The 27,402-nt window shown below is 45.9% G+C and overlaps 1 protein-coding gene across 1 annotated transcript in view; it reads right to left on the reverse strand.

Moving 5' to 3' along the window:
- Nucleotides 1-170: 170 nt before the first annotated feature.
- The window catches only part of VASH2 (vasohibin 2), a 34,546-nt gene continuing 7,314 nt past the window's right edge, over nt 171-27,402 (reverse strand). Inside the window, exons 3-7 of the mRNA XM_041476911.1 lie at nt 26,408-26,464; nt 17,916-17,990; nt 9,160-9,541; nt 7,172-7,287; nt 171-2,604 (exon numbers count right to left, since the gene is read on the reverse strand). Of these exons, the coding sequence (XP_041332845.1) occupies nt 2,535-2,604; nt 7,172-7,287; nt 9,160-9,541; nt 17,916-17,990; nt 26,408-26,464 (700 nt within the window). The 3' untranslated portion in view covers nt 171-2,534. The remainder of the gene's footprint in view (nt 2,605-7,171; nt 7,288-9,159; nt 9,542-17,915; nt 17,991-26,407; nt 26,465-27,402) is intronic.

Consider the following 27,402-nt stretch of genomic DNA (forward strand, 5'->3'; position numbering starts at 1 on the left):
ACCTGTTTGATTCTGGCTCCTGTCTGGTTTCAAGCATCTGTGTAATGTCATAGATGCCAGCATACTTAGATACAGGCAAAAAATTTCTGGGTACACCCACATTACAGCTAACCCTTTGGAGCAACCCTTGTTAAGAGCAAAAACAAAAAAAACTGCACATGAGTCATAAAAAAAAAAAAAGACTACCATGATACTTTTATTGAAGTTTCATGCTGTGCATATACAAGTGATGAGAAAAAGCCCAAAAAGTCATGCAAGTTTTTCTACACTATTTGACCACTTTGTTGTCACTTGAACCACACTTAAGACAAATGCCATCATAAGCAAGTTTCAAGAGAGTATTTCAGCAGAACTTTAAACAAGGACTAAAAGCAATTTGTCAACACACCTCTACAGCATTAAAAAGCTTCAGTATCAGTTAAGAGAAACCAAAGTGTGCTGGACAAGGGTAGAAACTATATACAACCATTATTTGAGCTGAAGTAAACCATAGTTTCATAGAAAAAAAGTTGCAACCTATCAGATAACATTGTGCTATAGGATACAGCTGATAAAAAGTTTTTCCACATCATTTTATCCATGAGAAGTCATTTAAAAAAATTATTTAGGTCACAAAACACTGGGCAGCACAAAGTTTTAAACCAAAACTCTGCAGCTGATGTCAAATCACACAAGAATTTCTACCAAAAGAGTATTTCCCTCTCTTCAGCTTCACTCCTTAACCAAAAAAAATCTTACTGTGAACACAGGAGTGGAAAAGTTTAGAGAAGGAGGGATGGGAAAGGCCCTCCTGTTATTGATATGGTAAACTTGGATAAAGAGGTGTCACACTTTCAAAAAGTTTTCTTTTTAGAGCTTCTGAAGTCTTAATTAGTAGAAAGCCTTTCATTGGCTGTAGAGAGTTGCTGGGTCTTGGTTTTTCTTCCTGTCCTAGGCAGGTGAAATTCAGTTTTTTTGAGCAATGAGGTCTGTGAACTAGCAGTTCTTTCCTTCTATATTCATTCCTTTTCTGGCTGATGGAAATGTTCTAGGAGCTTGAATCATTCCATTTGAATAAGCATTACTGTCAGTCTGTAACAGCATCCATCTTCATCGAGATCCCAAAAAAGTAAGTGCCCAGGAGGGGAGGTACACCAGGCCCATGGCAGCATCATCTATGAGCACAGCACAAAGGGTAGAGGCTGGACATGTACAATAATCCAGTTTATATTTAGGCACCTAGTGAAACATTTCCAGGAATGCAGCACTCAAATGCTTCCAGAGAACTTCACTAAGTCGAATGGTGGACCCCAGTGAGTCTTACCGCGTCACTTGAGAACACTGCTGTCCATCACAGGTCCTTAGCCAAGTCTTACAACAAAACAACTGAGCAGGGAGGAAGCAGACAAGCTTGATTTTCATCTATTTCAGTCACACTTCCTTATTCAAGTCTGACTAAGCAGTAGTTACTACAACACATGCAGGAAAACTCCCTGCACAGCACAGCAGAAGGCTTAACTTCAGCCTGCCATGCCTGATATAATACAAGGTTTCAAGGCATCACCATCAGAGACTGCTCAGCCTTTCAAAGACAAGGTTCAAATATGCACGTAAATGTGGAAAGAAAAGCACATGGACTCAGGTTAGCAATTCCCACAGTTTTTCCATTATTCCAGGTACTACATATATGAGAAAAAAGCTGACTTGTCTCTACAAAACAGCAATCTCTGTGTTTTGTGCTTCAGCGGTATAGTTCAGAAAGACTAAAAGCTTGTGACAAAAGTACAAAAAAATTATGAAAGTTTAAAAATTCATTATTCATCAATTATCATAATTTAAAAAACCCCAAACCTCGTATCTTGCCTAACAAGATGTCAGTGTTAAGAATACAATTGCATATTACTATTACTTAACATCTTTCGGCAACATGCAGAAAATAATAATACAGGTGGCAGTAAAACATCCAGTGCTGTTTTAATACTCCCAGTAATGCCGGGAAACAGTACAAATTGGTTAGAAAACAATAATACTGACAGTTTTGCATATCTATTAAGTCTAGTGAGGTAATATTGATACTTTAAAAACTTATGCCACTTCTTCACTGCTTGCTTTTATTGCTGAATTAAAGATAAATAGTGAATATTATTTTTTTTTAATTGCACTGCACCCCAGCACATCTTAATACTAAGAATATGATTTGTTAGTTACTCCAATGCAACCACCCAGCACAAGGCCAAGTTCAATTAACACTTGTACTGGGAAATTATATTTGAAGAAACTCACATGACTGAAGTCACCTGCTACATGATGGGAGAGAAAAAAAATCTCATACCCTGGCAAATCTGATTTTAGGTTCCCTTCACTGATGCCTTTTCTATAAATTGAAATAAATACTGCCACCAAAAAAAAAATTACCCCCTATTTTCTAGGTCAAACTTTTATTGTGAGAGTATGTAAGTTAAAAAACAGTCCCATTCCTTTTTCCTTCCAAGGGAGTGCAGGTAAAGTGCAGCGGCAGCAGCGGGGAGCCCTCTGGAGTCCGTGGCACGGCTGTGTCAGATGCGGAGCTGGTAGCCCACCTCGTTGAGTGTAGCCAGGTCTCCTTTCTTGTCCAGCACCGCCGGCCTGTGCACAGGGGAGGGAAGAGGGCGCTGCGATCCCGCATGGCCGTGCAGATGTGGAGAGCACAGCAGCCACACAGGGAAAAGCTCGCCTCACAGGAGGGTGGATAGAGCTAATGTCATCTTAAACACAATCCTGGAAAATCTGCTACAGGAACTACTGTGATAGAGCTATCTGTGTGTTGTCTCTGAGGCCACACACCAGTGAAGCACAAGCTGAGCCGTGCTGGGATCCAGGATGTGAGCCTGAAGCACCCCCTCCTCCTGACGTGAGGGAGGGCCTAAATGAGTAGCTACGACTAGACACGCCCCACCTGTCATCTACCCCGGAGCAGGACTCCAGCTTTCAGAACAAAGCCAGAACAGCTGAGAGCAAACAGGCAGGGCCTCTGACATGGCCACTGCGTGTTGGCTGTCCCCCAGCCTGCCCCCTCCTCCTGATTGGGTCTGTGTGAGGGGCTGGAGACCACCAAACAGGGTGGACTCCCTTCAGCCTCCTGCCATTCAACATTCTGATACCATTCACCTGAGCAATCACACACACATGGACGCTGTTAGGCCATTTAAGTATTCGGACAGCCTGAACCAAAGGAAACCTTGAGCTATCAGTCTCTTTTTTTAGCAAGGAATTGAAAAGCTCCTGCAACAAAGTTGTCAAACTGAAACTAGCCAGCTGATTTATAGTCTGGAAGTGTCTAATCTGAGAATTTATTGTAGGCTCTTGGCTGCTTTCACACTAAGCCGTCTGTCTTTTCTAAAGACAGACATTGTTTAAAGCACACATTTCTCTAGTACTCCATAGCACGTCTGCTTCCCTGCAGAAACACAGCTAAAGCCCCAGCAGTACAATGATCATGGCTCCAGTGCTTTCAGCTGCTCAGCCCTGGTTTCCAGCTCTGTGTGCTTACTCTTTGCTCACTCTGCAGCAGATGTGACCCCTGAGTTTGCACAGCCAGGCTGGCGCTTATCTCCCCGCTGCAGGCTGCCAGCCCATTCCCACTGGAGCAGCTCAGGGCAGGCAGCAGGCCCCCGAGAGGCAGCAGTGTCACAGGCAGGCTGGAAACCAGGCAAAGCCCAGCCCTGCCTGTGGCACACTGCTGGGGCACACACCAGGGAAGAGCTGTACTGCTGCAGCCCCAAGAACTGAGAGTGTATAGCTCACACATACTGCACGCAACAGAGCCTCTGAAATATTTTTTAATTCCTCAATTCAATAAGGATTTTTTTTACTTTTTTCTTTTTAAGAGCAGAACTGCTAACACCAGATCCCTGCTGAGAATCTGCACAGCATTTGAGGCATCTAATGCTCTTCTGCCTAGTGACACATTGAATGAAACCTGTTGCTTTGCCATTTATCTAAGCACCTCTCATAATAACCTCACCATCCTCACTGTAGTACTGCCCTGCACCATGCTTCTTGTTTGTCTCGGTTTAAGTAATTCACAGAAGTGAAGGAGTCTTCACTGGTCTTTCTCACTTGTAGGAAGGGATCACACTTAAAAGAAATCACTGTAAGGTAATTTGCATTTTTCCACATTATTCCTTCCAAGCAGATGGGATTTGACTAATCAGTAAACAAGCTACAAGCTGCATCCCTCAGAGCTGATGTAGGAGTCAGAGACCAGCAAGAGATGCACTGTATGAAATTTCCAGTGTCCTTCCTTTCCCCTTCTCTCCAATTTAGGGATTCTCTTCACACCTTTTTCTCCCTCCCTTTAATTAAGGTCACAATATGGTTTTAATTAAACATGCCTGGATGGTAGTACCTTCGCTGATTATCCAGGAGAGATGGGGAGTCACTGTACACCCATGATGACATGCCTATTTCCACCCATCCACAATTGTCTGTAGCTTTTAGCTACAAACAGACTGGCCTCCATAAGTTTCAGGAAAAGACAAGACTTGGACCAGAGGCACCACAGATCCCATTCTCCTCGGCTGGCAAATGACCTTATGCCAAACATCCCTCTGAGGCCAGGGGCCTCTGCTTTACTGGCCCATCAGATCACACCTCCTGTCCAAAGTACCCTGTCCACGAGCAGGTGAGCAAGCTGTGCCCAGATGCTGGGCACACAGGATTCATTAGCTGTCTGCACTGAAGCTGCCTGATTTACACATCCTAATGTAATCCTGCCCCCTTGCACATCCATGATAAAACAGACTAGCAGAATTGCGCTTTCAGCAGCTACACTGGGCTGGAAGCACACAAGGCCAGTGTTGCCACACCACTCGCAAAGCATGCACGTTAAGACTCAATGTGAAATTGAAAAGAAATAGATCTGGTGAGCTGACATTTAGGAGCAGAGATTCTCCAGACTGCTGCATGACCCTCCCTTCCAAACTCATAGCAACTCTCCCAAGCCCCTCCAGCTCCAAGAACTCCTAGTGAGGATGAAACACTTCACTGCCTGTTCCAAGACAGGTCTGCAATTTACTGCACCCTTCTACTTTGGGACTTCAGAGGATGGGCAAGTGGATACAGTAAAGCTTCAGATTCTCCAGCAAGACTGACACCACCCTCTATGTCTATATCCTCTGCATTCATGCAGGATCACACCAGCTGTGGGCTGAGAGCACAGGGACTGCTGCACAGCTCAGTTAACAAGCTGCAATTTGACTACACACCAGCCTCCTAGGCAGGCATGCATTGGGTATTGCATTGCCACCTGTCCTGCAATGTGCCCCACCTGCCTTGCAGCTGTATTTCCAAGCTGAAAGGCTATTGTGGGCTTGCTGGCAGCCACCACTAACATTTACCTAATAAAGCTGAAGGGGCAAGGATGAGAAATTAAATGTTTGTGGCTGTGAAATCCTCTTCCATCGTTAAGCACAGTTTCAGCCTTTGTCCTTCAGAAACAATCCAGCCAAGATACTCTAGTTCACACTCCATATCCTTCAGTGGGAGATTTCTCCCAGCAGGCCCATATAATTTTACTGTTGACAAAACCCAGGCTGTAATAACAGCTTGTCATCAGCAGGTGAAGCCTTTCAAATGAATGTGTTATTCTGCCCCTGCCAGCTCACACTGGAGCAAAATACTTCTCTCCCCCTCCCCAGCAAGCTCAAGAAAGCTGTAATTACAGCACATGAGTAAGAGATTCACAAAGAAACAAAACAGTGTTGATAAGCACAGCCATTCTTTAGCTTGGATTCCAGCCTAAAGCCTAGCAAACCTGACTCCTTCCTCTTCTGTGTGTAACACAAAGGCCTCTCACTCCATCAGGTTCTCAGAGATCCATCAATATGGAGAAGAGAATATCCCATTTCTCCTGTTGTATTTCTCACCTTATATCAACCTCTGCACGTGCTGGGATGTGTCATTCAGGTCATCCCTGACCTGGGGATGCCATTCCCCCTTCAGGGCTCACAGCTCATCACACTGCATCTGAGTCCTGCATCTTCTATCAGGGTGACCCAAGGTTTATTTTAGAGTTACATATAATTTGCTCTTGATACAGAGCAACAGAACAGAACCACTGAGCAGGTAACAAGTGCTGAAGCCACTGCAAGGCCACCTGCACACTCCCTGTCTTTCTGTCCTGGAAAAACAAAGCTGCCAAGGAGAGATCAGTCACTGCAGAGCAGCCACATGCCCAGCAGCTTTTTCAGGAAACCACCTCAACTGGAGAGTCTGCAAGCCCAGTGACACTCATTCCTCTCCAGAAATACTTCATCCACTCCAGCAACTGCAGAAGCACTATCAGAAACTCAAAAATTAAACTGTTCCTCAAAGAGAATCTAAGAGGTGAAGAAGCCTGAAGCAGCTGAGCCCATTACAACTATAATTATCTATGCACTAAACAAGGAGCTCTCAGTGACGAAGCCCAAAGTACAGCATCGTGGACTGAGTGTGAATGAACATGTAAAAATAAAAGCTTGCTGTGAAATCATCTGCTGCTAACGTATCTTGAAGTTATCTTTAGAAGGTTAGTCTAATGTCTTTGTTAGCTGCTTTAAAATAAATAAATAACTGTTGAGACAGTAGTCTGGGAGCCTGTTTAAAAAGCAATGATCATAAATATGTGACTAATCTGGGTTACATATAGTCTTTCACAGTTGTCAGCTTCCTGGCATGGAGCACTACAGCTAGAACTCAGCTCTTCCACATCTAAGGTAGGGGAGTCTGAATTGCCAGTGGCTGTAAAGGGTCTGTGCATCTGAAAGCACAGTTCTATCCATTTAGAGGTATTGCATCCATCCCTCCCCACACAGCTGAAGAACAGCTCTTAGCTATGACACACATGGAAAGCAGCCTGGGTTTTTTCTGAGCTGATTAAAATCAAAGAATACAATTCAAGTGATGTTGTCACTTTGGAAAGACAAGTTTACTTTTCCCCTGTCCCTGTACACTGCACAGTGCAAGGACTCTGCACGAAGGGGCCATCAGGCAGCAGGAAGCACAGCAATGCCAGGACATCAGCAGTGCCAGCAGCTTCTGGAGCCTCTCTGGTAACAAAGGCACCTGGTGCCATTTTCCTGTACATGCCAGTGAGCACGGAAGTTTTGTACAGCAAAGCAACATCAGCAGCCTCCCCCTGTGCCCCAGCAGGGATGGTGGCAGGAATACTCACGATTTATCTCTCCTGCAAGCCCGTCTCTGAGGGCTACCTTGCCTCCGGCGAGGGGACAGCGACTTCCCCCGGGGTCTCTCCTTCATTGGAGAATGGGCACTTGAGGGTTTCAGAATCTGTGAGAGATGGGGGAGGGAAGGAAGTGGCCTTCAATAAAGGCAATGATTCACTGCAAATAAAAATTTGAAATAAAGGGCCTCATACAGTAGCAGGGATGGCACACAAAGAGCCTTCAGTCCCTTGGGGCTTATTCAAACCCTGCCCAGGTTAAGAGGAACTCAAAGCTGTTATCATGTGATAGCTGTTCAGGGGCCTCCTGCAAGAATTAGTTGGTGTCACCAGTTCAGTTCCCAGATGAATACTGTCTCATCCACAGCTTTCTTCAGAGCTGCCAACAGCAATAGATAAGAAAAATGGCTTTGAGCCTCAGCTGAAAGAAACTCAGGCAGCCAAATCGCCCTCTCCAGCTTTTCTCTCAACAAACAGAGGTGACCATCTCTTAGGCTGGCAGCTGAACTCTGACAGTGAGGCTTTTCAGTAGGTCTCCAACTTGCCCCCATCCTTCAGGCCCTCCAACATCAGAGGGCCATCAGCATTACACTCATGCTCTGGACTGCTTTTAAGACCTGATCCTCCAAACTCAACCCACTCACAAAGAAGCCCTCTGAATTCTGCAGTAACTCGAGGGAAAGATCAGATGCAGGGCCTTCAGTCTAGAAGGGTTCAGGGTCCTGACCCTGAGGCACTCACAGTGTGGACAACACCCAGGACATCACAGGACAACACCCAGTGTCACAACTCAGTGCACACAGAGAGCTGGTCCCTCTATCAAAAACAAGTACAAAATTCAGTAAGTCATCCACCTATGTGAACTTCTTCAACTCGAGCCTGCTTCAGCTGTTTGCTCTCTGGATAATATTAAAAGCGCATGAATAGAGAAGAAGGAAAAAACCCAAACTTAATTACATCAGTAATCAAGGCCATATGCTTAAGGTGATAGCACGGTACAAGGTGACCCTCAAAACTCCTTGGCAGGGCAGGACAGATGGCAGCAGAACATAGGGGCTATGATGCCACTGGCAAGGCTCACCCCAAGGTCAGGGCAAGGGGGTAGGTGCCTCCGCCAAAAAGGCACGTGGCTGCTACGTAGGAGCCGTCCTTTAGCAGGGAAGGGGACGAGAACCCAGAATAACTTGGACACGATGCCACATACCTCTGCACAAGAGCCAGACCCATACTTAGCAACACACCTGCTCTGCTCTCACTGCTGGCAACCAGCTGGACAGGCACCAAATCTGCTTCCACTGTGACCACAAACAGCTCCTCACCCATGCCAGGCTCAGAGGCACTGTCAGGGACACCCCTCATCCCCAAGGGCAGCCAAACCCTCCAGGTCCCTGGCAGCCTGCCTTGTCTCCCCGTTGTTTCCCAATGAGCTCTTCAGTCCAACCAGCCAGCAGGGAAGTCTCTCAGGGAGTCACTTTACTCGCCTTTCCCACATAATTTACTCTGTGATTTAGCTGAGGGTAGTAGACATCAGCCCCCTGGCATGTCCTGCAAGGAGAGGCAGCCACTGACACAGATGTCCCATGGCACCTCCTGCAGCTCAGGTAGAAAACACAGACCCCCCAACCTGCAACCGGGCCACTCTTCCCAGCAGTTTCAGCCCAGCCATGCTGATTCTTCCCAGTCACCTTCTTCTGGAGTCACTGAGGAAAGCAAACTGGGCAACAGCTCCCTGATAGCCAGGAACAAGTATGGGTTCAAGTGTTTCCCAGGCTAAAGGGGAAATCCTTCAACTAAATAGCTGTAAGGGCTTGAAAGCACACCAAAAATCCTGGGAAGCAGCACCAAGAGAGATGCAAGCACCCACCCAGCACACCTGATACCTGCATGATCTCAGGCTGACACACACCAAGATCCATCTCCGCAGGATGGGACAAGACACAGGTGCCTCCTGAGCCCAACACCCAGGTGCATGGACCTACCTTCATCCTCATATCCCTGGCAAACTTCTCCAGCTCCTTTCTGACTTCTGTGCGCATCATTTTGGACACGTTGAGGACCAGCTGTTTCCACTCGATGGGCTGGAAGCTGTGCGGCTCGTGTGGGACATACAACCCGATTTTGACTTTTTTGACTGAATGCAAGTACTTTTTATAAGAGTCTTCGAATTCGAAGATGAGGTCGCTCAGAGTTCGGTAAGTGAGAGGTTTGTCCATCAGGTCTGATCGCCTGCTCATGCCCAGCGAGCCGTAGCGGCCGTTGCAGTAAATCCCAAGCACCACGTGATGAAAATAGTTCCCTGAGAAGTGGGTTTTAAAGCTGATGGGGAATCGTTCCACGGAGGGCTGCCCGTTTGTTAAGTAGCTGGGGTGCACTGCATCAAGGCAACAACAGTGCTGGGAAAGCAGCAGGTACAATTACACCTGTGAGACATCTTCAGCAGGTTTGGGGTTCTTAACTGCCAGGGCAAAGGGCTTTCCTGTAAACACAAACTTATTCTCGTTGTGCCCAGATACAGCCAGTGCTGCCAAAGCCCATTTCACTGCTTGGAAAATAAGATGCAATGGTTCAGATGGGGAAGGGCATGACTCTCAATCACACTTAACGAAAAGATAAAAACCACAGCACTGTTCAGGTCAGCACACCCAAAGAGAGACTACCCTCCCTAGATCTAGTTTGATACCTACATCAAACTCCCACGCTTCCAAAGGGAAAAGCGTTTACCTCCCTTTCTTGAGGGTTTGATACAACTTAGTTCACTGAACCTCATTTTCTCACGTCTTCAAATAGTACCAAGAAATTTGGATTTATTCCTCACCAAGATGACAGTCTGCCTTTCCTTCTGTAACCTGGTCCTCGACATTGCCACTCCTCATATAGAGTGTTTTAGCATGTTACCCTTGAAACACACTGCTGAGAAGAATCAAAGGAAAGGTCCAATAATTAATTAGATAAGCACAGAGGCATGGTCAGAAACAATGCTCTTAAAAAGAAAACCCTGTCCCTGGAATCGCTGACTGGCCATTTCAAAGGCACCACGTGCAGAGGCCAGGACCGAGCTACATGCAGCTCACCTTCTAGGGAGGCTGCTGGCCCATGTCAGGGAAAGGACAGGCTGAGAATCCCTCACACAAGCAGCTTTGCGTCAGCACCTACGTTGCACGCAGCTCCCTGCTGCTAATCCTGGGACAGCTGAAACTCACCCTGGCTCCACGTGCTGGCACCTGGCCCCTGGGACAGCAGGTGCCCTTCCCCTCTGCAGCTGAGGCTCCCACCCACACGCCTGGGGGATGGAGGAGGGATGACCAGAAAAGGCTGTAGCAAAGCTCTCCAGCCTGGGGTTACTCCAGCCAGAGGCACCTGCTGTAACCTTGGAGCCATCCTTTGAGTCAGCTGGTCATGGTGCTGCCACTACAAAATACACCAGCCCAAAAGGCAGCACTGCCAGGATAGTGTCGGGGCATCCTGACAGATGGAGGAGTGGGCTCGGTTCCCACTGAAGCTGCAGGGACCTGCTTTGTCCAGGATTCTGCTCTGGGCATCACCAATATCCCCTCTTCTCCCTACCTCATGCCCTAAAAGGAGGTATTTAACAGCAGTGAAACAAGAGCCACCACAGAGCTGAGATATCCTGGGATGTTATTGTGACCAGCCTTCCTCCCCTGCCTCCATAGCACGGCTGCCAGACAGCTGCTGGGAAACTGAGAGCACAAAAAAGCCTTTGTATAAAGACTGTAAAACACAATTTGGGCTCCGTTTTGGCTCTGCCCAGCTTGACATGCCACCACCTCACCACCAGTGTGGCTTCCTGGGATGCTGACCCCTGCTGCACCCCACATTTCACCTCTTTGTTCCTAAGTTTTCGTGAAAAGCATCCAGTGGCTCTCATCTCTCTCTAAACCATTTTCTCAGGGGAATATTTCACCCAGTGTTTGTTGAATTTCACAAATTCAAACTTTTGGCTTCTGGGTAAAAGCAGAAACCAACTAATAAGAGATTCATGAACTGCCCAGAATCTGAAGTCAAGAGCAAGGAGTTTCACAAACAAACCAAAAAAAAAAAAAAAAAAAAAAAAAAAAAAAAAAAAAAAAAAAAAAAAAAAAAAAAAAAAAAAAAAAAAAAAAAAAAAACCCAAAAAAAAAAAAAAAAAAAAAAAAAAAAAAAAAAAACCCACAGGCAAGAAAAACACATTGACACAACTTTCAGAACAGTCACAGGGAAGATTTTCAGTTCCATGTCAAACATGTTTAGCTGTATTCAGTGCTAGATGTCATCAGCTTTAGCAGCCTGGAGAAAATGTGTTAAAGGGTAAAGGAACAGACAACACTGTGGGCTCAGCTCACGCTGCACTTCACTGGCTGTATGACCATGAGTGTGGAAGACTGTGCACAGCAGAGCACAGACCTCCCTACCACACACATCTGTCACCCAGCCATGGCCACATGCACTCACCTCCTGCCCCACTGCCATCAAACACAGACACCCTGCAGTGACTGTCAAAGCCTGCCCCAACATCACCTATGCAGAACAGAAACAGCTCTATTTGCCTTAGATGGTCTCACTGGATCACTGCTGCTTAGGACTAGCTTCTCCAAGAAAATTGCCCTCATCCCACCATCAGTAGGTGACTTATTAATAAAGATTATAAATACACTGCAAGGGCAGAATGGGGCCCAGCGCCATTATGTCAACTGGAAAACTCAGCACACACTCACCTCATTTAAAAGGTCACCTTGCTTTGGGCCTTAAAAGGTGCATCCTGTGTACATCAAAGTCGTGCTACAATAATTTGTGTCCTACAGACCGATTCCTGCAAAAGCCCATTGTATTTATCATTCTGTGTAGCTGAAAAAGCACTACCTTTTATTAACACCTATGAAGCTTTCAAACATCATCACTATTTTTCCCCCTCATTATGAAAGGGTTTTCACTCTGCTCCCCAAGTGCCTTTCTGTTAAGCCCATACAAAGCTTTGGCGGCCACCCGCCACACATACACACTTCTGCCACAAGGGCTCAGAGAAGTTGCAATTTAATCTCATTAAATACTTAGTAGGAGTAAAAGAATCTTTTCAGGGCAGAAATTACCCACCATCAAATAACCCAGCAACAACTGCTGTGGAAATTAACCTTTAGGTACAGGTTGCTTCTGCTGAGGGACTGGTTAATGAGAGTCCCCACCCGAGATGAAATACACAGCAAATGGGCTGGAAAGGCATGTCAGATCTTCCCCTCTGTCCATGCATCATTATTATAGCTTTCCTTTCTGCTCTGCCCAAGGAGACTGTATTGTGGCAAACAAAAGGCAAGCACATAGCAATGCTGCAGCTGTAATCACACTTCTGAGCTGGGACTGTAACTGCAGGATGGAGAGTCAGGGAGTGAATTACATGTCACAATAGAGAAGCAGTGTAGAGGGCAAAAGTAGCTGCAGCAAAGCTCAGTGGCCTCCTAATCCTGGGTCTTCTTGACAATCAAGATGCTGGAGCCAGGCTCTTCTCAGTGGTGCCAACCAACAGAAGAGGCAGCAGAAACTGAAGCACAAGAAGCTCACAGGTCAGGCACAAGAGAGTCCTAGCAAATTGGTAACATCAGCCCAGTCACTAGAGGGATTCTGCAGGGCTTCATCCTCAGCCCAGGTCTCTTCAACATCTTCATTATAACATGGACACAGAACTCAAAGGAAGTTTGGGGACAGCACCAAACTGAGAAGAGCTGTTGACTCTTTCATGGGCAGAGAGGTGCTGCAGAGAGACCTCAACAAATTGGAGAGATGGGGAACCACCAACCACACAAGGTTTAACAAGAGCAACTGCTGGAATCCATACCTGAAAAGGGGCAGTGCTTTGTGCTTAAGAGCCCAGCAAGGGTGTTTTGCTGAAGTCTGGTCAAGATGAGCACAGAAAACTACAGGATGTCTGGTTCTCCCCTCTCCCATGGGCTGGGGCCATGAGCAAGTGCCACTGGGCAGCAGCGAGCTGGAGGGATGGCAGCAGGCTGGGGAGCAAGGAAGCAGTTCTAGTTCTTAGCAATGCTGAAGCTGCTAGAACAGAGCAGCATGTGAAGCAGGAGAAAAATAAATTTCCAAACCATCAATAAGGCTTCAGTAAAACCAGAAGAGCTGGTTTTCCAAGCAACTGCTCAGAGGGCCCCCAACCAGCAGCAATAAACACTTAGAGAGGTTTCCAGCTGGAGTCAGATAGCATTTCCCATGGACCTGGGATTGCTTACTGTGAGGCAGAGTGCTACTGAGCCCACAGCTGGATGCTGTCTACACAGAGGGCCCAGGGTTCCCCCTGGCAGCTCCAGGCTCCATGTAGAAAAGGCTCAAGCAGCTGGTTCAGCTTCCCAAAGTGGGACTGCCTGGGTGACATCCCTTAGATTGAGAAACCTACTCTCCAGTGCCTGGCTACAGCGAGAGGTGGGACTGTCTAAAGATTAGACCATAACAATGTAAGCAACTAAAAGCACTCTCTCAGCTCTTCTCAGCCACCACAGAGGCTGTAGACATTCACCACCATCTTCCTTTCCCATATTTCAGTCAGCAAGTTGTTAAGCTGCAGACAAGCATGCAGGAGGCAAAGAAGAGCACTACACAGATATCAATATCCTGCAATGACTGCAAGAAGCTCTCCCCCTTACTGAAAACCCTCACTTCCAGCCCAGGGATGTACCTTCTGGCCTGGAGAAGATGGATGCACCCAGGTCTCCAGTGGTGATAAACATCACTCATGGATTGCATCCACAGAAGGAACAGTGCAGTACTGAATAATTTCTCACTCCAAAAGAGACACTTTTGCTCTTCTTGTTTAATGATATTATTGGCCAGGGGCTCTAATACCCTGTGTGGGTCGAAGTGTTACCTCACATGAACTGGGAGAAGGATGCTGAAGGCAACAGGAGTGATTTATGTGATTTATGCTCAGCCAATGCAGATACACTCCCCAAGACTCCCCGAGGAGGGCTGCAGTGTGCAGCTTCCCTCTCCCTCTCTGATATTTTGCTCTCCACGTTTTAATAAAGTGAATGCAGTGCAGATAAAATTCCCTTGGCACTTTCTGGTTTACTATTCCCTTTCATGAGCTCAAATCAATTGGATCTTTGCTCAGAAAGAGTGGGCTGAACGCACCATTACTCAGCTGATTTACAACTGAACTGAGAAATGCCCTGGGGAAGACAGCAGGAGGAATGCTTCTGGTTAGGCACTGACAAGCAGATCATGTAAGCACAGAGATATGAAGCCAGTTCAGACAGCTACACAGTGAAAAAGAGCTGTGCACACTGCTGCAAAATAATACTGGAAGATCTGCTTGAGCTTTCGGTCACCTCAGTGCAGCTGCTTCCTTGGTGTGTGCAGACAGGGTAGCTCAGTACTTTACCTCACTGCCCTATAAAAATGTTCCAAGATCAAGTGCATAGGCAATTATGCCAAACTTAATTCTGCACCAAGAGGGATTATAGAAGCATTTTATAAGAAGTCACACAGTAAAAGGCGATTGCACAAGCCAGCAAGCAGCTCAATTAAAGCGACATCTCGCTAAGCTGGCCTTTGAAGGAAGGCTCACACCGAGGGGCCGCCGGAGTGGGCTGTGCTTTTTCAGTATCCAAGCAACTCAAGGCCTGCCAGCACACAGATTACAGCAGTACCTTATTTCCAGATACATGGAATGGAACCAGAGGTTAACACACACACAGGGCTGCTCAGCTCAGGCCGGTGTGAAGGCACTGGCTGGGAACTCAGGAGAGGGTAAGCACATCTTCACTGGAAAACACCTGACCTTGGAACGCTGTTGGCCTCACCATGTTGGCCTCATCCAGAGGGCAATGCCAAAGATCAAAATCTCATGGCTGCCAAAAAAAAAGCAAACTTCCCAACATGCCATGCCAAAGATGCCTCCCAAAACCCCTCATGCTGCACATGCATCACAGCACTGCAAGGCTCCCTATTGGCACAGCCTCCATACCAGCCACTTCCCAGACACAAATTCAGGTGGCCCACCCACTCACCACTGCTACACTCTCTGTGTACCCACACCTCAAGCAAAATACCTGGGGCTCATAGCACATGAATCTTGTAAACCTAAATGCATCTGTTCCTGAACCACCAGCCAGCAGACAGTCCCTGCTCTCAGAGAGATACTTCCAAGACTAGATGCAGAGGTCCTAGAAAGACAAGCCTGTCCCATACAGTCCCCTGGCTAAAATTTCTCATTAAAAAAAAAGGTTTGCCTTAAGTTTGGGTTTTTTACTTAGCATCTAGACACAGAAAAATCCATACACGTCTTAACTCTGAAGAGACTTCAAATGACAACAAATAGTACAAAATACAGCTTTCGACTATTTTGCCTCCTTCACTTCTCAAAAAAAAAAAAAAAACCAAACCAAAACCACCAAACTGAACCCATAAGTCAGGTTTGAGGCACGCAAAAAACCCAGCAACAACACTTTCAGGTTATCACAGTTATCCATAGGCCACTAATCAGCCTTTGCTCCTGTGATATGTAGAATAATCAGTTCACTGCTAGAAATACACCACTGCAGGCCACACTGACACTGCAGAGGGGCATCAATTCCACCTGGGGATTATTTCCCCCATTCCAATAGTTTAGGGCATAACCCTGACACAAGGGCAAGCATAACAGACCCACTGACATCACTTTAAGGGAAATCAGTTAACATAAACTTTTTGGGTTTCAGGAAAGCTTCAATACTGTGACTCCCAGTGTTCTCCTGGACAAAATATCCAGCATACAGCTAGAGAAATACATAACACAATGGGTAAGCAACAGGCTCACGGGTCAGACACAAAGGGTTACAGCAAACGGGATTACACCAGGCTGGGAACCACTCACCAGTGGAGTTCCACAGGGCTCCATTTTAAGGCCAGTTCAACATCTTCACAAATTATTTGGATGCAAGACTCAAAGGTATGCTTAGTAAGTTTGCTGATGACACAAAATTGGGAAGAGCTGCTGACTCTCTCAAGGGCAGAGAGGCCCTGCAGACAGACCTTGACATTGGAAAGCCAGGTGATCTCCAACCTATGAAGTTTCACAAGGGAAGTGTCAGGTTCTGCATCTGGGACAGGGCACACCCAGTTGTGTGGATAGACGGGGAATGAGAAGCTGGAGAACAGCATCACAGAGAGGGAACATGAGTCAGCAGTGCCCTGGCAGCCAGGAGGGCCAACCATGTCATGGGGGGCATCAGGCACAGCACTGCCAGCCGGGCAAGGGAGGAGACTGTCCCACTCTGCTGTGCACTGGGGCAGCCTCACTTCCAGTGCTGGGGGCAGTTCTGAGTGCCACAATATAAAAAAAGGATATAAATCTATTAGAGAGCATCCCAAAGAGGGCAATGAAGATGGTCCTTGAGGGGAAGCCATACAAGGAGTGGCTGAGGTCACCTGGCTTGTTCAGCTTGGAGGAGACTGAGGGGAGACCTCATTGCAGTTACAACTTCCTCCAGAGGGGAAGAGGAAGGGCAGGCACTGATTTCTGCTCTGTGGTGCCCAGTGACAGGACCCGGGGGAATGGCCTGAAGCTGTGTCAGGAAGGTTTAGGTTGGATATTAGGGAAGGGTTCTTCACCCAGAAGAAGGTTGGGTACTGGAACAGGCTCCCCAGGGAAGCAGTCACAGCACCAGGCAGCCTGACAGAGTTTAAAAAGGATTTGGACAACACAGGGCCTGAACTTCCATGGTTTTTGTGGGTGTCTTCCAACTCAGGATATTCTATGATTTCTCCTTCTGGAAGGGCTTTGAGTCTCTTGTTGACATCAAGCCCCAGGACCCCAATCCCTCCAGCTCATGCAAAGCTTGTCAGCATTCCCAGGGGAAACCCTGTCAGCCAGAGCGACCTCTCAGACTCCAGTCCGAGGCCTAGCCCTGGCACACATTGCTCAGCCCATCCCCTTCCCACTCCTCAGCAGCCATGGATTCTCACAGGCACTACCTGCCAGGCTCTGCCAGCTCCCTCTCCCACGGGAGGGGGCAGCAGCAGCCAGCAAAACGCTGCAGAGACATACCAGGAGATGGTTTGCTTCGGGGCTTATTTTTAGTTGGGATTTGTTTTAAGTGAAACTTAATCATTTCTGACAAGATGCGTCTGGCAACCTGTTCCTGCAGCCCTGCCTTGCCCTCCTCCAGTGTTTTAGGATGGTGTAGGTTGATTTATCAGTGACAGCACCAGAGGAAGGAGAAGTAAGTCAGTGTCTAAATGACTGAAGACTGAGTAGGAAGCAAGCATTATGTTAAGGGGAAGCTCAAATGTTTAACTGTAAAACACATGTTTTTGCACAAAGCACAGCTGTGGGTTCAGAGGCAAAAGCTAATACGACTTGGCCATGTAAACACCAGACAAATACAGAACAGAACCCACCTCCTCGGGTGTTACCAAGCTCCAACAACAACCAACAGAGAAATGCTAACAAAGAAAACAAGGATTGTGTAGACAGGTACTTATCTGGGCACTTTGGGTCAGATCCTGGCATTATGCAGAATACCAGGGCAGGAGGCGAAGTCTGCATGGCCAAATCACAACACTTGTGATCTGGCACACAGCATCCCAACTCCCACCTACAATCCCAGGCAACTCAGCAACTTGGTGATGAATACCAGGGCAGCTCCCCAAGCTGCTGGCACTCACCTTTTTGGCTGCAACCCTCTCAAACACCATCTGTGAGGGGCAATGTATTCAACAGAGCTGCAGTGGAAAAAGTCACAGGCACGTGAAAGGATACATCCCCAGGATAACTGCTTCAAGGCATTTGATAGGTAAGGACTCCCTGGTCATTTCTTTTGCTGTCTCCATTAACCTAGAACAGAAACAAAACAGTTTTCAGTCCTTCCAGCTAGAGCAATTGACAGGAATCAAAAGGTCCTCTCATACACCAAGAGCCAGGCATCTCCAGTTCTTATCTCAGCAAGAGCTGGGGAACTTGATTCTCCCCTTCAGTGACTTGTTGGAGTCCTGTTAACTTCTGGAGGATGACTGGGGGGGAAAAAAAAAAAGAAAGAGGAAAAGAAATATATTGAAGGTAAATGGAAGGAATGCGGTCCTCTGTACATCTTACAGCAACTCCCTGAGCATCACTGCAGACTGTTACACAAAGCCCCGCTGAACTGCACAAGCTGGCAATCATGGAAATCCCAGAGCAGGACTGAGTTTAGCTTATTTTCAAAATAACCCTGGCTCTCCTCTGCAGGAAAGGCAAACAAAGCAGAAGAGAAAGGATGGTTACATGGCCCCCTAAAAGCTACAGATGCCTCCATAATCCCATAGCTACGGCTGCAGACCAGAATTTATTGCCTTTTTATCAAAGCCTGCTCTGCAGAAAGCTCTACCAACACAGACACTTCACATCCCTGCAAACTGAGTTATTGTCTTGCTGCTGCTCTACATCTCCTGTGGCAAAATCCACACAATTTCCAGCAGGAGTGCAGGAAACTACACATGCTCAGGATTTTGCAAGTTTCCAAAGTTTAGCTACAATCTACACACTATCTCTGGTGTACAATTATTTGACAGGGACAACACTGTGACAAGCAACCTCAGGTCAGCTGAGAAAGCTGTTGTGCCAGATTGACACTGCACTATTAACCTAATAGGTAACATACCCCCTTCCACAAACAGATCCTGGAAATCCTGGACAGTTTGAAAAAAAAACAACAAACTGGAAGCAGCCTAAAAAAGGCCAGAAGAGTCACATCCAATGCCACACCAAAAAAATACACCCCCCCCAAAAAAGTGCAGCTGAAAACTAAGCCAAAAGATAACTTTTATTTTGCAGTCTTCTCTATCCATATCCTTTCTCTGGGAAAAGCTTTGTAAACAGATCCATACTCTAAGGAAATACAAGATTAAATGACAAAAATATTTGTATTAGAGAAGATTATGAAAATATGCATCTGAAACCATCAGTCTGTTTCCTCCACTTTCTGATTCACCCACCTCATGCATTTTAAACCTTGTGTTGAATGCAAGTGACAACAGAACTTCCACTGCTATTGCAGCCTGTCACAGCCATTTCGTGTCCCATTTATCCAAGTTAGAAATTATCTTTTCATTTGTAAACAACCACCCCTTACACTCTGCCTGCAGTACAGAAGACTAATTAGAGTTTGTCTGCCTCCTCCACTCTCACAATCAGGCACAGAACCCCAGAGAACTGCTGGAAGCACAGAGCAGCCCCGGGGAGGGCACACAATGGGGCTCCTTCATTGCCCACAGAGGCTCCCACTGGTCACAGCAGTGGCCACTGCACAGCCCCGTCTCTGTCTCAGAAGTGTTATGTGCAGATGAGGCATGGGAGGTATCCATAAACAAGATAATCCACTGGATTTCCTATCTTCTAACTACATGGGAGTTAAAGAAAAAAAAAAAACACAAAAGAAACCGGCTGATTATGAATGTGCAGCATGAGGAAAAATGTTGAGTTGTAAAACCATTTATCTGCAAGTCATTTGGTGTGACCTACTCGTGCTCCCTACACAGTCTGAGGGGCAGGGCCAGCATCTCCTCCTCAGGCACACACAGCAGCCTGCACCTGGATCCAGGAGCTGCACTGGCACCTGGCAGCTCAGAGGTACCAATGGAGCAGGACAGTGAGGAGGGTCTGTGCGAGGGGAGCATCGCCCAGGAGGCACCACCAGCTGTCAGCAAAGCAGCATCCACCTGCATTTTTGGGGCAGGCTGTGTCCTCACACACATCCACCCTGGAACCCTGGGGAGTACCCTGCAAACAGTTTGCTTTCTCTCTGCATTTCCAGCACGGACCGCAGGCTTTATGTGCGTGACCCAGTTCAAGAGCCACTGAGAGTTTTTCGTCCACTTTTAGCAAGCTTGAGTCAAAGTATGGCCTTAAACCCTGTGTTTGTATTGGAAGCAGAGCCCCTGGAGAATCCCCAAGCCACAGCTCTGCTCAAGGTAGCACAAGCCAAATCTAAATCACTCCTCACAGATTATTTTTCAGTCTGCTTTCAACTGGCTTCTCAAAAGCCTGGGAACCCACCAGCTAATCTATCCTATACTTAACCTTGCATCTTAATGTTTAAACTAAATCCTTCCCTTTTTGCAAATTAAATCAGGAGCTATTTCTGCTCTCCACAGTGGGCATGGAGACCTTTCATCATCTCTCCTCTTGCTGCAGACATTTGTATATGCAAAAGACTGTAATCTACCCTCTCCTCTGTAAAATGAGGAAGCAGACACTAACTTTTATTTAATTCCTCCCTCACTCCCCCTGAGGTTATGATTTTAGGACAATGTTTGTTTTTTTCTATTTTGGAATCCCTTCAACCAACTCACTTCTCACAGTCCTTTGGCTAAGCCCACAACAGTACAAACAGACCAATTTCCTTCTGAATCCATCTTTCAGTGCATATTTGCAACCAAGCCAGCATGCTGCTGACTTTTCCCTGTTGGCCCACACTGAATGGGGTTCTGGTGGCTTTTTGTGGGTTTTGTTGGTGTTTTTGGTGGGGTTTTTTTGTGGGTTGGTTGGGAGATTTTTTTTGTTAGGGGTGGGGATTTTTTGGCTGGGCTTTTTTGGAAATTTTTGTTTGGTTTCTTTTATTTTTTTAAGCTTCTTCTTTGCAAAACTAGCCTTTTGCTCTCTACAGCTGGCTACTCCCAAACTCTCCTACACATTTGCCCTCACTAAATTATCTCCTGTTTGCTCCAGCCCAAGAGATCACACTGAATATCCCAGTCTCACTTTTCAAAGCCTTGTCATCTTGTCCAGCCTGGACTGCAAATCACCCATCAGCACACAATTAGTCTTACCTATACCATTAAGGAAAAACTGAGCTGGGACAGACACTGCACACCTCAACTGACAATCTCTGCTAGGCAAGATTGGTAAAGTGCCACTTTCTACGTGCTGCTTTTCACCAAGCTGGGTCCTTACATTAAAGAGTTTTATTTAGACTCAAGGTCCCTGCCTTATCTGCAGAGATAAGATGTGGCCTTATCAAAAGCCACACTAAAACAAGGAGTTATTACATCCATGTCTTCTCCCTTGATGACAAAAGCTCTTACATGCTCATAGAAGGAAATTCTCAGAAACAAACTGTCCCCAACAATATTAATATTATATTAATGTTGCCTTTCCCTTCCCTTGAACTGCAGATAAACTCAAAGTTCCTAGACTTATCTTTTCCCTTATTCTTTTTAAAGGCTGCTATCTTTGCCTTCCTCAGCACCCAACCCTCCCCACATTCTCTAACTCAAATATTAATGGCTGAAGGCTGCTTGTCAGTTCTCTAAGGGATCTATTGCAAATTACAGAGCATTCAGCTCATTTGAGAACTGCTCACTGCAGGTGCTCTTTGATTTGTCCTTTCCCTCTTTTCCCTCACTCCTAAATTCTCATCACACTGTCTCAGATGTTAATAGTGACCAGAAAGTTTGCAGTTAAACTTGTGAAAGGAGATTTAAGGAAGGCAGAAAAGAATTAAAAAACAGCATCAAGCATTTCAATTTCCTGCCTTAGCAGGGTTTGCTTCTGAGATTTTCTTTAAATCTTGACAGTCACCTGAAAAGAGTCTACATGTATAGCTACTCTTTACAGTCTTATATCAGACAGCTGGGAATTAGCCCACAGTCACCCTCTCCCCACACTCCAGTGAGCATTGGGGGCAGCCCATCTCTTCCAGGAGAGACTGCTACAGTCAAAGACAAGCACCCTGCAGCTCCCCTCTTTGTACCATTTACACCACTCTCTGAGGTCTGCCAGGCAGATCTCTATTCCAGACTACAGTGAACATTTCTGCCTCTAACAAATGTAGCCAACAGGAACAGGCTGCTTGTTCCTCCCTCAAAACCTAGTCCTTGGCAGATAGTGATACTTCCTTGTTAATTGATTCAAATTTCTTTCAGTGTTTTCAGGAGCCAAGCAGTACTATCTCCCTTGCTTCCTGCAGTAACAGAGGCCCTGAAAGGAGTTCACTTTGCCTCTTTAGGATGCTTTCTGTTTAAAATGACAGTGTCTAAAGACAGCTCATAAGAATCACTAATTCCTTTTGCTTCCAGATTTTTCACTTGGGGCACCCAATTTCATATACAGCTTAGAAAAATCTTAAAACCATTCAGCATGCCCAGACTGGAGGATCTCACCAGCTGGCACCGATCACACTGGAGTCCCTTCAGGGATAACCATGCTTAGGTGAGGCTCCCCATTACCTTCACCAGAAAGACTCCTACAAGATTGAATACATTTTTTATTAGTGAGATCTCCTCCAGCACATCTTTCCACAAAATTCTCCTTGCACAGACCCATCTATTTGCATGAGGTCTATAAAATCTCCCTCTCCCAAGTTTTTCTAAGGCTCCTGACAGTTTCATTCATGATAATGAAGCCAAGAGTGAAGCGAAAGGCTCCAGCAGGGGCAAAAGGAGATAAAATAGCAGAGCAGACACGGATCTTGTGAATCTCTCAAAAACAGTGTTTCAACAGCAAAATCATTTCCACCACATGCTGAACACCACACCACATTTGTAACATTCCCCCTTTGTGCGAGAGAGAAGCAGATGTTCAAATGCCTTCTGCAGTCTATTGTCTGGAAATGCTATGAGCCTATTTTTCTTTACAGCCCCATCAGTGTTCCTTAATAACATGGTGTGTGGAAACAGTATTATTTCCTGTCTCCCCTTCCCTGTTATTTGGTTGCATCGTTGCCACGTGCTCCTCTACTGCAATCGATCACACATTATATCTGCTGCCGCTGAATGTCTCTCCCTCCTCACAGAGCAGCTTCTGGGCTCCCATTTCCCAAAGACCACAGAATCCACCCAAACATCAGTTCCTGCTTCAGTTGTAGGTCCCCCTGTTCGGTTGGCACTTAACTGGAGAGAACAGCACAATACTGCACCTCCCCAGATCCTCTGTGGAGGACAAAGAGATTTGTTTCTCATTGTGTCTCATGCTTGCATCCTAAACCAGAAGCTTCCAGAGGGCTTATTTCTCCTTGTAAACCCAGTAGTAACAGCTTGTTGACACTGAATTCACAGTTACAGATTTTACTAGATATCCAGACATACACTTTTTTCCTAAAGCTCTGTCATGATCTAAGCCTGGAAGTTTTAAAAAGAATGATTATGTCAGTCAAAAGTACCATTTTTCAACAGACTGGCTAATATAGGTTTAGCCAGCATAATCCTGCATGGGAATAGGAAAACCAGTCCTACTGGTGTCTGAAACATTCATATCACATGCATACACAAATGGATCAGCAGAGCTGAACTTCACAGGGTGCCCTTTACCTACTTAGTACAAAAAGGTACATCATGAAGCCTTGAAGGACACTGTCCCAGGACACCTATATTAGCAAAGCACTCCTACAGTGGATGTAGCTACACCCATAAATTTGGATTTTATGCAAATACAGCCAGCTCAGGAGAGGTGCGACCCAGGCACATTTTCAGACACAGTTTGGCAGTACAACAAGAACAGCACACCAAGTTTACAGGTTCACAGCTCTGCCACCCTGACTCGCACAGCAACACAAACAGAAATCTAGCATTTCTAAAAGTGCTATCTGTAGTCTAGGCAAATCCACGTGGTGTCTGGCACTCCGAAAGTTAAGTTGATAATAAGAGTGAGTTTTACTTAAAGAGATTGTAAATACTGAATTATAGCAAGACTATATCCCTTAATGAGCTCCAATACATAATTTATGCTCTTCTTCCTATTCTCAGCCTCGCATTTTTATTTTCTCATACATCATACTGATGCTGGCAGTAAATCTCTACAATATCTAGTCCTCCCTCCATAACAGAAAAACCCATTAATATGCCCCAGCTGCTTCAGGACACTTTGACATGAATTTATGAATATTCAATTTCCATCTAGTACTCAGCTTCTTTGTGTCCAGCCACTGCTGTCTTGAGGAGAGGCTGCCAAAGATCTTGTAATACATTCATTAGCTTTGAGCCCCCACATTATGAAATCAGCAATATGTTTAGTGTCAATAAAGCTGGGAACAGCCTCATTTTTCAAGAGCTAGTGGCAATTGGAGGCCTTCAGCATCTTGCCCAATCAACTTGCAAACGCTGTGTTGCACACCTCAGAAATTGCTCAGAGCAGCTCCTGTCATCTCAGCACATGACACCTGTCATTGCCATGCTGGGAGCAGATTTTTTGCAAAGTAGAGCACACCTCCCAAGAAAAAAAAACAAACTTGGAGGTGCAGGTGATTTTTCAGCTTTGATGAAAACTGGCCAGATGAAGGAAAGGGAAGCTTTCGTGCATACCTCAATGTTACAGGGGAATCAATGCACTATTCACACAGACTCACCAAAGTGGGGTTGGAAGGGACCTTCAGAGACGATCTGCTAAAGCTACCCTCCTGCTAAAGCAGTTTCATTTAGAGCAGGTTGCACAGGTAGGTTTTGAATATCTCCACAGAAGGAGACTCCATAACTTCTATGGGCAGCCTGTTCAAGTGCTCTGTCAGCCTCAAAGTAAACATTTTTTTCCTCATACTTAAATGGAACTTCCAGCTTCCGCCCATTGCTCCTTGTCCTGTCACTGGGCACCACTGAAAACAGTCTGGTCCCACCCTCCTGAGTTGGCCAGGAAAGTTTTAAAATACCTGAACTCTAAACCAGAAACCGTTTCATAAAAACAACTGGAATTTTGGTTTCATAAAAATGGCAGGAACTTCAGACAGCCTCGCACGCGTTCTCCTTCTCAAAATTGGAGAAACCAAGACCAGGCAAGAGTTGAGCCCTACAGCAGAACAGCAGGATCCAGGCAGCAACAGGTGCTCCTGACAGCTCCACTCCTCCCAGCACTCCCATCCACCCAACCCAGGAGCAAAGCTGCACAGGTCTTAGGACTTTACACTGAGTCCAGCATACACCATGTTCAGGCAACAGTGCCTGGAAAGCTGGCAGCCCCTGAGCATTTGGACCATTTCCAGGGGCGCCAACCTTAACTCCACAACAGTCCTGTCACCCCATTCCAAGAAGTTCCAAGCAGCAAGAAGGAGAGGAGTCAGACACTTGCCCCCAAGCAAATATTAAGGCAGATAAACAGAGGAAATGGTTCCACTTGGGAGATGATTCAAAGCCACAGGCACATCTCCAGCTGTGAGCACTGTATCTGTTCCCTTCCAGGAAAGAGCACCATCCTCTTAAGCCAGGCTTTTATCCAGCCCATGAAGACAACGACCTTTTAAGTGGTAAGTGCTGAGCATAATTCATTTTCATCCTTCACTTCCTTTGAAAAAAGTAATGGGACAAATTTAAAAATGAGTGAGCAGCTTGAAAATTGGTTTAAGCTTCTGTAAACCCATCTATCATTCAAGGCACAAGATTTGTTTTAAACTAGTTCCACCAGAGCAGAGAACATTAGATAAAGGAGGTGAGCAAGATTGCTGTCAGCAACATGAAAACCTGAAGCACAAAGCTGAGATGGGAACTGGAATTTTAGAGTGAGGGACCATTAGTTTATTGACAGAGAACTGGGAAGAGCTAGAGACAGACCAACCTATGGGAGTAATTATATTCTGCTTATCTTAATTTCACCCTAAAATAAAAGTATAATACTGTCAACACCCTTCCTGCCCTAACTTCCTAATTTATTAGGTTCTGTTAAAGAGCTGTCCTAAGTATGATGCAGTTCTAACATGCAAGAGACCCCAGCTCTCTGCTGCCAGCCTCATACATGCACATTTTCATAGTTGCACTGCACAACTCATCACAAACCTGCACAAGCCCGCCACACGGATGGAACAGCAAAGTGAGCAGCAAGGCAGAAGCACAGACACAACTTAAACAGTCCATTGTGAGCCTCCAGGGAAAACTACTGTGCCCCAGGATGTCCAAACTTCTGCTGCATTTCACGCAGCTAATCCCTTCCTACCACCTGCAATGGGCATTGCAGCACAACCAGAATATCAGGACTTACTCAGTTTTCAGAAAAACAGCCCAGCCCTCCCAACCCAACACCAATAAGCAGAGAGTTTTCCCACCCCTGTGCATCAGCTCTGGCCTGAAGCCAAGCAGCACCCACGCAGCTGCTGAGCAAGAACAGCCCTTCCACTCGTTGGTCTCGATGGTCCTTTTGCCACCCAGCAGCAAGCTGGGACACTCCTCGCAAAGGCAGCAACAGAGGAGCTGTGGGAGCTGTGGCACAGAGGACACAGTCCTCCCATGCCATGGTGCTGCAGTGCTTGGATGCCAGGTGATCAGGAACAAGGGCACTAGACCAATTCCAATGACACTTACCCACTCAGAGGTCTGGTTTTTCTGATCTCGAAGAACTGTGTTCCCGTGTGATTGTATCTGTATTTTGTCTGTTAAGGGAAAGTAACTTGAACAGTCAAGCAATAAAATAACACTGCTGAAAAGGTGGATTTCAGTTCTGAGTTCCTGTTGAAACACAAAACAAGCAGTAAAAGCCATTGACTCTCAGATATTAAACACATGGCATGTAAAATAAAGCAAAAATTTTCACTTGTCTTTTTATATGACTTATTAACAGCAGTAGGTGCAGAATCATGTATTAAGGCTGACCATCAAAAACGACACTCAAATTCAGCATCTGAAGGTTATAAATTCTCTTTTCCATTAGGTCCCGCTCATTACTAGGTTGCAAGTTTGAAAAAAAGTCTCCTACGTGGGCAAGAGAAAGCTTTCATAGCCTACCCAAACCAATCAATATAATCTGTGGTCTGAAAAAACTTATTTCCTTTAGAAGTCTTTTAACTCCATCAGCCTCATGGCTCACCTGTGACCTGCCAACCAAAACCACTGCAGGTGCATCCCTTCACACTTAGAAAATATAAACCATTCTCTAAAAAATGCAGTGCTCTTGAAATGAAAACAACCAGGAAGTCAAGGTCATTAGCTAACACTAATAGTAGAAAAGTTCATCACAAATGATGCCAGCAGATAGTCAACCAAATCTCAGCACCACTTTCCTAGAAGCATAGGCTGTCACACAGCAGCATTAATAGAAGCAGCCTCTTCCCTGCTCCTTGAGCATTTCTGTTCAAGTAGCAACACAATAAATCAGAGCAGGAAAACAATCTGTTCAGTAAAACCAAAACAACAAACCCATTTAAGTTAAAAAAAAAAAAATCACACTGCCCTTATTTTTGATAGGTTACTTTTCCAGTTGAATCTCTTTCCTAACCTAGTACCTAAATTCTATTCCATCACAATGCTCATGCCAGTAAAATCAGTGATACCAAGGCAGACACCAGGGCACAAGCAGGTGA

Source organism: Pyrgilauda ruficollis, unplaced genomic scaffold (genome assembly GCF_017590135.1).
Source record: "Pyrgilauda ruficollis isolate IOZ18807 unplaced genomic scaffold, ASM1759013v1 scaffold4, whole genome shotgun sequence".
NCBI classification, from domain to species: domain Eukaryota; kingdom Metazoa; phylum Chordata; class Aves; order Passeriformes; family Passeridae; genus Pyrgilauda; species Pyrgilauda ruficollis.